The sequence below is a fragment of the Leuresthes tenuis genome, unplaced genomic scaffold (genome assembly GCF_036924035.1).
Source record: "Leuresthes tenuis unplaced genomic scaffold, fLeuTen1.0.hap1 SCAF_16, whole genome shotgun sequence".
Classification (NCBI taxonomy): domain Eukaryota; kingdom Metazoa; phylum Chordata; class Actinopteri; order Atheriniformes; family Atherinopsidae; genus Leuresthes; species Leuresthes tenuis.
Window position 1 is genome coordinate 19,189,670 of NW_027325370.1, and position 13,727 is coordinate 19,203,396.

General features: G+C 38.6%; 1 protein-coding gene across 2 annotated transcripts; it reads left to right on the forward strand.

Moving 5' to 3' along the window:
* The first annotated feature begins 2,512 nt into the window (after positions 1-2,512).
* On the forward strand, positions 2,513-7,266 carry LOC140271281 (tumor necrosis factor receptor superfamily member 14-like). Of its 2 annotated transcripts, none has more exons than XM_072366426.1 (8): positions 2,513-2,610; positions 3,747-3,885; positions 4,695-4,788; positions 5,285-5,410; positions 5,724-5,879; positions 6,078-6,165; positions 6,273-6,459; positions 6,540-7,266. In XM_072366426.1, the coding sequence occupies exons 2-8, from the start codon at positions 3,844-3,846 to the stop codon at positions 6,552-6,554; spliced, it is 708 nt and encodes a 235-aa protein (XP_072222527.1). In that variant the 5' UTR covers positions 2,513-2,610; positions 3,747-3,843; the 3' UTR covers positions 6,555-7,266. The 2 variants fall into 2 exon arrangements, with proteins under 2 accessions (XP_072222527.1, XP_072222528.1); XM_072366427.1 differs by having other exon boundaries at positions 2,518-2,610; positions 6,273-6,363; positions 6,540-7,263.
* Positions 7,267-13,727: the final 6,461 nt, after the last annotated feature.

Genomic DNA, 13,727 nt, shown 5'->3' on the forward strand with positions numbered 1-13,727 from the left:
ATGGATCTTCTTCAGGCAGTCTTCTTTCTGTTTCACCAAGCTAAAGTTTCAGCATCATCTCCTTGTCCAAAGCAGATTAATGATTCAGCACTAAATATCCCTTTGATCAGCAGTCCGTGACTGCTTCTCTTTCAGCCGCACTAACCTTGTTTGCTTCTCTTTAGGTGTCGAGTGGCAGTCGGTTTCTAACAGTCCGGTCCCAAACACCGACTCCTGTTTCTGCCCTTTTTCATTTTCTTTCTTTCTCATTTTTGTACTTTCAGGCAATCTGCTTTGAGTTTGACACTGATGTCTCTCTTGGTTTCCTTCCTTGGCTTCCGTTTCATTTTCTTTGTCCGATCCTTCCCATTTGGTTTGTACTTTAAACAACCAAAATCTTTCGCCACACCATGTTGAATTACCTCCCTGGGTGAAGTTTTTACTTGTTGGAGCCACGTTTCCTGGAATTAGCAGGATGAAACAGGTCATCAAGCACTTTATTTGAATGTATGCATATAAAACGTTGTGTATGTATTTGTTAGAAAAATGCAAATTAAAAGGAAATTCTTTATTTTTCCGGTACTTGTTCTGACGCCTGTCCTAAACTCAAGGTGGTGCTGTTTGCGCTTTTTGGTAAGGAAGGACCGGTGTCTTCCAGGGTGGTTATGCCTGTCAGAGCGGTATCTTCTGCACGCGGGAGCGCACACTTGCTCGGTGGAGGTGGATCCACAGTATAACACTTTGTTTTCCAAAAAGAAATGCCTCGTGGGAGGTTTTCTAATATTATGTGATGCTCGTTGGAATATTCATACTTTTATTTTCTGACTGTTATTGAAATCTATTCACTTCAGTTCAGTTACTTTCCTTCCTGCAGAACTATACTCTTAAAAGTATAGCAAGTATACCACAGACCACACTAGAAAGTATACTAATTTAATACTTCTTCGGACTAAATTGGAACATTTTTAAGTTTCTAAAAGTATACTTTAAGTATACATTATAAGGTCATTTTAAGTTTACAAAAGTACACTTTCAAGTATACAACAAGTACACTCATCTATATGCTACTTGTGTACTACTTTCGGTTCACATTTTAGTTTATTGAAGTATACTTTCAATATATTTTTATGAACTTAGAATTACTAAAACAATACTATTTTTTTTACTGTTATACTTGTTATAAATGAAGTATACTTGTAAGTTTGCTTAGCATATTCCTTGTAGCATACTATTTATGTTTATGTTTGAGCATTTTGCAGACACTTTTATCCAAGGGCTCTTGTCTAAGGACCCCTACTGGGAGTCGTACCTTTAATGCAGGGGTTTTGAACCAAGACCACCCACATGAAAGGTGGCAATCTTACCACTATACTATAATTAAAGTTAACTCATCCTGTATGTACACTAGACTACAATGTATTTAAAAAAAATCACAAGAAAGAATGTTGAGAACAACTTTGACATATTCAGCTAACATTTTAAAAGATATTTAAAAAACAAAGAGTCTCTATGAAATCAAGTCCTTCTTTGCTGAGTCAACAACTTTATCTCAATCTGTACTTGTATCAAGATAAACTAAGTATTAGTACTTTGTATAGTATAAGTAAAGTATACTAAATTACACGTATACGCTTTAGTAAGTATAAGTGTAAGTCTTGGTATTAGTGTACTTAGTCATAGACTTTTCTTTATACTTCTCAGTATAAGCCAAGTATACTTCACTATACTATTCTTAAGTATATAAAATACAGTATATAAAAAGTAAACTTCAGGTATGCTGCCTCAGTTTTAGTATTAAATAAGTATACTCATAGTACAATTGAATAAACTACTTCTTGCTAAGGGCATGATTAAATCATTTAGCATTGTGAATGTGTTATAGACACAATAATACTATTGTCTCGTTTGTTAAATTTAGTTATGTTCCTGTTCAGTGTTTTTATGTTCTTGCACTTCCTGTTTTATTTTGTCTTCACCTTTTCTCTCTCGTTTCAGGTCACTTCGCTCTTCCCTCATGCGCCACAGGTCTGATTGTCTTCCCCTGATTGTTTCCACCTGTTCCCCATTACCCCTGAGTTTAAATAGTCTGCATCTCCATGTGTCAGTTCGTTTTGTTCTGTCCAAGTTAATTGTATGTCAACTGTGACCTTCCAGTCTTCAAGAATTATCGTGTTTCAAGTCAAGTTTTAAAAAAAAAAAAAAAAGATCGTCATCCTGCTCGAGAGCGTCTGTTGTTTTGGAAAATAAATACTTTTTGTTGGATTATCTCGTCTCCTGAGTTGTGCAATTGAATCCGTCTGGATTGTGTCTCAGGTCGTGACAAATTATCATGTGGTGTTTAATATGATCTGATGCTGAAAGGAAAGGAAGCAGCTGTTGCACGACACAGCTGGAGCTGCGTCATTCCTCTGACTGTGTCCAGCACAGCTCAAACCATTTTAGCAGCGCTTTTGCTTTGTTTCACCTCTGCACAACCAGATTTGATCTTATGTCGCTATCCGTTTCATAGAAGAAAAAAAATAGAAAAAAATAATCGAGTAAAAAGTTCAATCTTATTTTAAGGTTCGCGTTTCTGACAACTCTTCATGTGAGTGTGACAGAGATTCAGCCAACGCCTCTTTAACAGCGACGGTAAGAGCTCTGAGTCGGTTTGTTGAAGGCTTAAACTTTCAGCTTTATGAAACAACCTGTTTAGCGACAGTAAGATAACCAGCAGGATGCCATGAAATTGGTCAGAATTATTCACTGTTCCAGCAGCAACATGTGTCAAATGGACAAAAAGCATTAAAGAATACAGCAGCCTGAATAATTTACTTTATGCATGCAGAGCAGAACAGATCAACTCTTTACATGGAAGTTAACAGCAAATGTACAGACGTATCTGAATATTAGAGGAATATATATTTTGGTTTGATTAATGTTTTTCGAGTGAGGGAGCTCTATGAAAATAGTTTTCGCCAGTTTATTTGTGTGAAACTTCCAGTAAAGAAAGTGATTTATTTATTTTTTAAATAAGGCAAATCAAAACAAATGTCATGTGACCTCTGATTATATTGAAACCAGTTCAAACCAGTATTCAGCAATGTGCTGCAAGAAGAAGCAGTCATATCTAACTCAAACTGAGCTCTGAAAACTTGTGTCCGTTACATGTTTCTGTTTCTGTTTATGTATTTATCAGACGCTTTTATCCAAAGCGACTTACAAATGAAGATATAACAGCTATACAAAAAGCTAACAGTAAACTACATAGAAGAAACCCACTAGTCCGACTCTGTCAGAGGTGACAGAGTAGAGATAGGGTGCAGGCATAGAAAGAAGTGCAGAAAGATGAAGTGCTAGGACAGGAGATGCTCTCTGAAAAGCTGGGTTTTCAAGAGCTTCTTGAAGATAGACAGGGACGCTCCTGTTCTGGTAGCGGTACATAAAGAACTGAACAGACTTTAGCAGGAAAGAAAAAAGAAGTTAAACTAATGTGAACTTTGAGCAGAACTGTGAGCTGTATGATCTTCATGGTAGATTAATTTTCTCTTGGTCTATAAAGCAAAGTGAAACAAAGTGCAGAGCTTCTGCAGCTGACTGTTTGCAGATTAAACATATTTCAGGCTGTTAACCAGGCTGCTCTTTATTTATTGCTGTGCTCACAGTAACCAGAGTTACTGCACCTTATCCATCCATCCATTTTCTATACCCGCTTAATCCGTCGGTCGGGTCGCAGAGGGGCTGGAGCCTATTCATGCAGTTTATGTGTGATTTATTTTTTCTTGCAGACGGTGGTTTTTGTCAGTACGACTAATTTCATCCCAAATCTGAGAGAGGTGGTGTTTCCTTGCAAAGCTGAAGAAAACTTTAAACCTGCATCATAAAATGACTTTAAGAGGAAAACCTTTGACAGCTGCATCTGTGCTGGTAACATTCCCTGTTACAGAAAGGAGACAGCAGATACTCTGATATGTCATAGCAAGAAATGTGGAGGTGTCCTGATAATGAATTTAACTACTGATAATGCATTCAACTTTGGGTAGGTCCTACTCTTAAACATGCTGGTTCACTCTTGTAACATTACATGATACTAAAGAAGCCTCAGCTGTCCACAATCTAATTAATTCAACTTGTGGTTTTCCTGCTCTTGGAAGAATTAAGTATAATTAAAGAAAGCACCTTTCTAAACAAATATTATGAAGTGCTTCACAAAGCTACAGATAAAAACAATACAACAATATGTTATAGGACAGTTTACCAATCAATGATTAAAAACAATATCAGAAAAATCAAGTAACATCAGGAAAGGCTTTAAGGTAAACGTATGTTTTAAGATGGGATTAATTAGAAAACACTGACGTCGCTGACCTGATTTTCTCAGATGGCACATTTTAGAGTTTTTGGGCTTTGACTGCAACTACTCTTATCACCTCTGGACTGAAGCTGCGTCCCTTGAGCAAGAAAAAGTCGTCCTCCACCAGAAGATCTCATAAATATACAGCAGATAAATACTCTGTGATGGTACGAGCCTTAAAAGTAAACGCCGGTTTACGTCAAAACTGGGTTTCATTTCATCCCAAAAAGGCTCATTTTGAGACAAAACTGACTGCCAAAACAAATAAGAAAGACGAGGGAACATATCTGCTGTCTTCTCGTCTTTATTTCTCCATCTTTGCTTTAAAATAGGATAAATATGGTGTCAATGAAACAAAAAATTGTGTTCTTCCTCTTCACAGATGATTATGATGAGAGCATTCACTGTCCATACTCTCACATGTCATCCATCAGAGTATAACACAGGGGGCGAATGCTGTCCTATGTGTCCCCCTGGTAAGAGATAACTCATCTCTTTGGTTTTTACTCATGTTCTCCTCCTGTTTTCTTCCAGCTGTTTATGTTCACAAATGAAAACTTTTTCCTCAGTGACACCTGAGCTTATTGTTACCACAAGAATACAATTTAAGAAATGATTAAATGAAGACTTTAATTTGTAAAGTTTGTAAAAAATAATGACTGTAATAGACAATGTATTTAAGGTACACTTTGCCTTCAGTACCACATATTTTACTCAAAGAATTGTTTGTGTAGGACTGATTTCAGCATGATATTCATTCAAGGTGCTCTTTAGCTGGAACAGAATAAACTTCAATGTTAAAAAGATTAAAAACACTCCTGCCTTTATTTTCATGGCATAGTCAGAGAGACACCAACCTGTCTCAGCTGACCAGCCTTCCGCAAGGAGACAAAGGACTTTGAGTCTTTTTTTAATATTTATTTTATTTCATTAATAAGATTGCTCTGATTCAAAAGATTTGCTCTCCAACAGGAAGTCGAGTCAAAACAGACTGCACAGAGTTCAGAAGTACATCATGTCTTCCCTGCACAGATGGAACATTTATGGACAAACTGAATGGATTGAAGCACTGTGTTCAATGCACTATTTGTGATTCAGGTGGATTTCTGATGATATATTTGTCCTTTTTAGAGAAACTCCTTTTGTTTTCACAAGGAAATCAAACATCCACTTTGTAAAATGTACAATTGGCGTATGTTTTTTTTTTTTTACCAAAGCAAGAGAAGCAGAAAAAGTTTGTTTTTTGCTGGCTTGAAATGGATAAATAAACCACCAAAACCTGTTGCAATTGTTCGGACAATGGACATCTTTTGCATGCATACAGATTATATCCAGTGGCTCTTTTGGATGAAAATGGTGAAATTTGAAGAATTTCCACAACAGCATGTGTAACCCCTGCTTGTGTTGGCAGGTTCAGGACTGAAGGTAAAGCAGAGCTGTACACCATCATCAGATACAGTTTGTGAAACAGTGGAGGGATTCTTCTGTGTTGACTCTACAAAAAGTGGCTGTGCAGAAGCTCAGAAACACAAGAGTTGTAACCCGGGACAATACATCAGCAGAAGAGGTGTGTTTTCTTATGTTCACATTAAAGGTCACATGATTTCAGGAATAAAGCTGAGTTTTAGATAATAATAATAATGATGAATATATTTACAAAGTTCAGAGAGACTGAATCTAGTTCAAATCTTCTACTAAATGAACATGTAGCACTTCATGTACAGTGTGTTGAACTATTGTCCACATTTGATTTGTGATTGTTCAGGAACAACCTCCACAGACACTGAGTGCTCTGACTGCAGTAGTGGAACATTTTCAGATGGAACATTAACATCTTGTCAGCCACACACACAGTAAGTAGTTCCTCATTACAGGCGGAAACACATTTAATCTCCTAGAACAGCAGTGAATCGGTTGTATCTGAACGTAATCTTTAAATAATGTCCCTCTGTCATTCCAGATGTGAATCAGAAAACATTCAGCTGATAAAAGCAGGAAATTCTTCATCTGATGCAGAATGTGGAGAAAAAAGTTCCAACGTGACAGCAACTGTTGGTGTTTTGGCTGTTTTTTTATTATTACTAGTAATAACCCTGTGTATATGTTTGTGTTTCTGCAAAAAGAAGATAAAATGTAACATTAAAGCGGTGAGGACAACTTTTTTGCTGAATGCATTTTTTGCAAGCTATGATAGTAAAATGTTTGATCTCTTTTTTTTTCTTTTTAGGTTTTGTCTGGGTGAACAAGAGAGAAGAAGAAAAAAAAGCCAGCGACTCCAAAAGCAGATCAGACAGAAGTGTATTTTCCGCTTAGATGTTTAAAGACTGACAGTTTTCTAAATGAGGTGTGCTGTGCTGTCTCTAAATCTCCAAATTAGTTGACGCTTGATGTTAATTTATTTCCCACCACAGTATTAAACCACCTCCCTTTGCATTACCCATTACACTCAGATGAATGTGTATCAATTATTCTTACAGCTTACATTTAGCTCCTGGCAGCTTTCCAAAGATATTGTTTTTATATGACATATTTACTGTTTTGTGCAATATAATTAGCGCAATATTTCTGCCAGAGATGTGTTTGTGCTTAATTTTTATTTGTAGTTTCAGTTTCCTCACATTTCATTCCAAAGCCCATTGCAACTGAAGCATGGACTGAAGTATCTAAACTTTAGATACAGAACCATAGATAAAATAGCCTTCTCTGTGTTCTGGGTCATCTAACTAATCAACCCCAGTATGTGAGGAGTCAGAACTATGTGTCAGGCATTGTTAGGGGCCCCACAGGGAAAGGTTCTGGCCCTGTTCCTTTTTCCATCTTGTACACTACAGACTTCTCCTACAGCTCCCCCTTCTGTCACCTGCAGACGTTTTCAGATGACTCTGCAATTGTAGGTCTCGTGACGACAGAGTACAAAGGACAGATACTGCTTTTTTTAAATGTATTTCTTTTTATTAAAACAGCACATGTTAGTACATGCGTGTGCATCAACAAAACAGATGTGGCTGAGATTCATTTTAAAATGACAGTGTTATATTTCAAGGGAACAAACAATGAAATAAATAAAAATCAAAACAAGTGCAAGGGGAATTATGGGAAACATCAAGTAAAAGGGAATATAACTTCTGAGCTTTCTGACTTTTCACAAGTTTTAAAGATTTGACATACAAATGGAAGTCATTTTTAAAATAAATAAAGTTAGGGGGCCATTTTTGTACTTTGTTCCTGAAGAATTTGGCCAAACATAAAATATCATTAACACAAGAGTTCTTCTTGAGAGAGACTGGTGATGGTGGGAATTTGCTGATTAACTATGTTTGCAATTCTATGCAGAGGTTTTGTACAGTTACACAAAAGAGGAATAGGTGGTTGGTTGTTTCAGTATTATTTTCACAAAATGTACAAATATTATCATCTATTTTAAAGCGGTTTCTAAGTAATTATTTCGATGGATATATGTTATTAATAATTCATTTTACTTTAGGAGCTGGAGGGAAGACTGAGTACACTGTTATTAGCTTTGTGATTGAAATTTCATCAAATTTACTTACTTTGTTGCCTGGGAAAAAGATAGTTTGTTAAGCATTTTCTAATCAAATAATTATTAAATCTAAAAATAGGATTCCCTCGATCGATAGAGGGAGTAGTTGTGGTTGTATAAACTGGTGGGTCATAATGTTTTTAGTCAGAAATATAAATTCTTGGGGAAGCACATTACGCAAACTCAAAAAGTCTAAAATGGGAGGTTTGAAATCATATTTGATCATAATTCAGTAAATTACCATCATCTTCCATTAAATGTTACAGACAAAATATCTTATTGATACTGGACTTTGTAGACTGGTGCCTGCAACACCACCTCCAGATCAATGTGGGGAAAACCAAAGAACTGGTGGTGGATTTCCATAGGAGACAACACAACAATGGATATTGAGATGGTGCCATCTTACAAACACCTGGGTGTTCACCTGAACTGTAAACTGGACTGGTCTGATCATGCTGCTACTCTCTACAGGAATGGTCAGAGCAGACTCTACCTGCTGAGGAGACCGAGGTCCTTTTTGGTGCAGGAAGCACTCCTTAAGACCTTTTTAGTGAGCTGGATCATTTGGCTCAGCTCACAAGAAGAACCTGCTCTTTCGGCTCCAAAACGGCTCTCCATTTCACCACTTATACCTTTTAGAATTCAGCCAAATTTAGCACTGTTTTGACTTGTGATTTGTATTTGAACACATATATCCCTTAAATTTCAATAAATCACTGAAGCCAATTGCATTTACAGTTGTAAAATCCCTTGTAACTCTCAAAGTTGCTTGAAGAATCACTCTGCTACACAAAGCAGATAGAAAATGCCTATAAAAACCTAAGCATAGAAATTAAAATAGGACAGCTACTGACACAAATGTCAAAATGCATCCAAATACTACTTCTTTTTCTGTTTTCACTCATCTTTGCACCACACTCCTCCCTCTCTTCAGCGTCTCTCCCTCTTCCCTCACGTCTCAGCGCTGCTACCCCCGCCCCTTACTGCTTAGTGGTGATTGGTTGCACAGCATGCACGTGACACCCGTAGCCAACGCTGGCAGCCCCTGCAGGTACTTTTCCGAAAACAACATTTTTAAAAATAAAAAAAAATAGCTCGTGGTCTGCTGAGACTACTGATTAGGAAAGCCAGATTTGTTCAGGGATGTCCCCTACCTCCAGGACACCATCACAGCACTGAGCAGCTCCTTCAGCAGAAGACTGAAACGTCCATTTTTCTATCTTACTGTCCTTACTGCTGTAACATCGTGAAACTCCCCACTGTGAAACTAATAAAGGACGATCTTATTTCGGTACAAAATAAAAGTCTCCACCCATTTATGCAAGATTGAACAGTATAGAGGCATTAAACTCCGTTGCAGCAACACAAGATCTTCACTGTGAGCTTTGTTCTCTTTATTCTACAGACAAACGGTTTAGAAACCGGCAAACAGGAATCAGGAGAGGAGAGGCAAAGTTCTTGGTCAGGGACAGAAGGCTGGGTCGAATTACCAGGAGGCAGACGAAGCAGGGACAGGCGAGGTCGGTACCGGTAAAGCTGGCAGGAGACCGCCGGAAAGACTTGCATGGCAAAGAACAATCTGGCAAGGGATAGAGTGTGGAGCTGGTGACTATATGCTGGGCTGATTGCATGTGATGAGAGGCAGCTGTGTGCACAGGTGAGTGGAGTGAACTGATGAGGTGTGTGTGGCTGACAGGCTGAGTGGGGCAGAAGCAGGATCAATGGAAAATTACTGATGGTTGGATGACTAAACTGTGACAGAAATTGGACTGGACAGATAACACTGACTCTCTTCACAAGAAGGGTCAGTGTCGTTTATACCTGCTCAGGAGGCTTGCATCTTTTGGTGTGTGCAGGCCACTGCTGAAGACCTTCTCCGACACTGATAAAACACTGATAAAAAGAGCCCGCTCAGTCTGTGGGTGTTCTTTAGACTCTATCGAGGTGGCGGGGGAGAGGAGGGCTCTGGCTAAACTGTCCTCCATCATGAACAACACCTCCCACCTTCTGCATCAGACTGTTACACCCCAAGTGAAAGAAGGTTCATCAATCAGACTATATAATGCTGCACTGTAACCATATATACATGTAATATTCTATTAAAGTTTCACGTTGAAATATCATCTTTTGTATATAAGGTTTTTTTTTAAACTTATAAGTTTATATATAATTTAAAATCTAAACTGTCCTTATATTCCTGTCTTTTTAAGCAGTTTTAACGGTGAACTTTCCCCACTGTGGGATCAATAAAGTTTTATTTTATCTTAAAAATGTTGAAAAAATGTTATGGAATGAGTAGAAAAAGCCAGTGTAATTGAAGCCTGGATGTGTATGGAGTTGGCTCATTGAAGCTTTCCAAACACAAGAGCTCCCTTTTCTTTTTATTGTGACAAAACTTTCCTTTGTGAAACACTGCCATCTAGTGGATACTGTAAGGATGTACTGGTGTTTGGTTATTAGTCTCTGGTTTCCATTTTTGCCCAGTTATTATCATTTATAATTATTAACCATCTAATGTAACGTCAGGGCACATTTTATGCAGATGTGTTGGACAAAAACACAAGATTATTGCTCAGAGGTTAATCAAAGGCTAAATCCACCAACTTTAGAGATGTATGTATGTTCAGGTTCTGATGATGGACACCTCGGCCCCTTTCATGAATGCACTGCTTTTCACTGATTGGACAGTTGGACCTTATAGTTTCTTTTAGTGTGAATTAGCCCCATGGTTTCTTTTCTGAAGGAGCTAAAAATACACAATAAAACATTTGAGAGGTTAAACCTTATATTGTAAGCTGTTGCCCTTCTGTTCATTGATTAGAGAATAATAATAGTTTGATATTCTTTAGAAATTAAGGTTACCAACATAGTCTTTATTTAGACTGTTGCAAACACCTGCACCACTCACCTCAAGGGAAATTTAATTTAAAAAAACATAACCTCCCACAGTTTTTACTCAGCGGTCTCCCTCCTACGCAACCAGCTGGTTACCATGGAGTTTGGTGTAGAGACCAAGGGGGTGCACACTCAACTCGTGATCTGGCTGGGAACTGCTGCGTGTAGTGACATGGTCTTGGAGTAACTCAGGCAACCCTGGGAAATTCCCTGTGGGTGTAATAGACTCAGGAGAAGAAGGGATGGGTAATGTTTTTGAGTTGTGGTGTGCTGCGGGTGCGATAGGAAATTAAATTTCCTTTGAGGTGAGTGGTGCAGGTGTTTTAGTGTGGGCTGTATGCAGTGGGCTCGAGGCCCTTGGTTTGTGTATGTGGAGGGGGGGGGGGAGGGAGAGAAGAAAAAGGGGGTGGGTTGCGGGTGCGATAGGAAATTAAATTTCCCTTGAGGTGAGTGGTGCAGGTGTTTGAGCTGTATGCAGTGGGCTCGAGGCCCTTGGTTTGTGTATGTGGAGGAAGTGTGTGTGTGTGTGGGGGGGGGATTTAAGGTAGGGAGTGTAAAAGAAATGGGAAATATGAAAATTATGAAAATTATGAAAATTATGAAAATTATGAAAATTATGAAAATTATGAAAATTATGAAAATTATGAAAATTATGAAAATTAATTTTCCCGTGGTGGATCCAGGGGAAGGACTTATGGTTAGGGCTATGGTCCTGTGACCTTAGGGTGAGGATAAATGGAAGGGAAAGGCATAAGAGAAAGGAAACAGGTGGTCAAGTATAGGCTGAAAACAGTTAGTTTTAGCCAAAATTGTTGGAATTATGAAAATTAATTTTCCGTGGTGTAGCCAGGGGAAGGACTTATGGTTAGGGCTAGGGTCCTGTGACCTTAGGGTAAGGATAAATGGCAGGGAAAGGCCTAAGAAAAAGGAAACAGGTGGTCAGGTATAGGCTGAAAACAGTTAGTTTTAGCCAAAATTGTTGGAATTATGAAAATTAATTTTCCGTGGTGTAGCCAGGGGAAGGACTTATGGTTAGGGCTATGGTCCTGTGACCTTAGGGTGAGGATAAATGGAAGGGAAAGGCATACAAAAAAGGAAACAGGTGGTCAGGTATAGGCTGAAAACAGTTAGTTTTAGCCCAAATTGTTGGAATTATGAAAATTAATTTTCCGTGGTGTAGCCAGGGGAAGGACTTATGGTTAGGGCTATGGTCCTGTGACCTTAGGGTGAGGATAAATGGAAGGGAAAGGCATACGAAAAAGGGAGCAGGTGGTCAGATCTACGGTGAAAAAAGTTAGCTTTGGCAAAAATTATGAAAATTATGAAAATGAATTTTCCCGTGGTGGAGCCAGGGGAAGGAATTATGGTTAGGGCTCGTGTCCTGTGACCTTAGGGTAAGGATAAATGGCAGGGAAAGGCATAAGAGAAAGGAAACAGGTGGTCAAGTATAGGCTGAAAACAGTTCGTTTTAGCCAAAATTGTTGGAATTATGAAAATTAATTTTTCCCATGGTGGAGCCAGGGGAAGGACTTATGGTTAGGGCTAGGGTCCTGTGACCTTGAGTGTGGGTACTAAGGGAAGTGAAAGATAAGGGAAGAGGGGATGGTGTTCCTGTTGGGGACGAAGAACTGCACTCACAGACACTTTGCAGACAATGTTGAGAAATAGCATTAATCATCAAATCGGGCTTAACTCAATGTAAAATAGGAGTCCTGTATTACAAAAACATCCAGGATTGTATTCTAGGGATTCATTGAGATAATCAGGTTGTTCAGCAACCTTTGCATTAGCCCAGTGGCCCAAAATGAATCTGCTTAAATACTGACAATAGTGGACGTTCATTCCGTCTAGGAAGATTAGAGAATCATGCCAAATAGAGAATAATACGGCTACACTATCTCCTGAACGGCCCCCAGACTACGTGGCTGTGTGATACCATATCTGAACTGAGACTACTCTGGAGTGTAGTTGTGGATCGCCTTCAACATGTTGGCAGAGTTAAGAAGATTGTTCTGAGAGCTTAGTGCTCGACTCGTGGTTTCATACGACAACCTTCCATTCTAATAAAAGCTAGCCCCTGTGGATGAGGAGCTGCACTCCCAGACACTTTGCAGACAATATTCAGAAATATCATTAATCCACACACTCGGCTTAACCAAATGTCAAATTGGAGTCTTGTAGTCCAAGAACATCCAGGAGTGTATTCTAGGAATTCTCTGAAATAATCCGGTTGTTCAGCGACCTTTGCATTAGCAAGGTGGCCCCAAAAAAACCCTGTGGTTTGGTTTCATACGACAACCTTCCATTCTGATAAAAGCTAACCTCTGTGAAGTTTGGAGATATTTGGAGATGTCCCACAGAATGCTGCCGAAAGGAAAAATAGTGGTTCTATTAGGTCAATATGTTGCAAATGTGTATGTTATTAGCTGTTACTCGCGATGGTGGTGGTTAAGTGTTTTTTCTGACTTGTGTAAGACTGTGAGTGTGTAATTAGCTGTAGAATTCTAGTTTTTAATATTGTCACCAGATTCCAGAAACTCATGAAAGTGATATATGAATGTTCAAAAGTGTGTGGGTCTCAGGAGTTTACTCTTGAAACGGGTGGTAGCCTAGTGTTATAAATGTCCAACAGTAGTGGAGGACCGAAGTAATGTGTAAAACTACAGGGTACACACTTAGGGTGAGTCAGATGATAAGACAGCTGTGTGAGTCACTGTTCATATTCTTGGTGGTGTATGTTTTAATGACACAGTTGAGCCACTAGTGTTCCCAGTCGCAGAGTGGTTTTATTACACTTAATTCATGCCTTTCCAACTAATTCATTCTTTATTCAGTCAAATATAGTTTCCATTCACATTATACTGTAGACAAGCCATGCTTTGAAGTTCTCCTTGTCCTCCCAGAAACCTCCTGTACCATAAACAATGTAGAACAGAGCAGAAGCAACATTAAAAGCATTATGAACTTATACCAAAT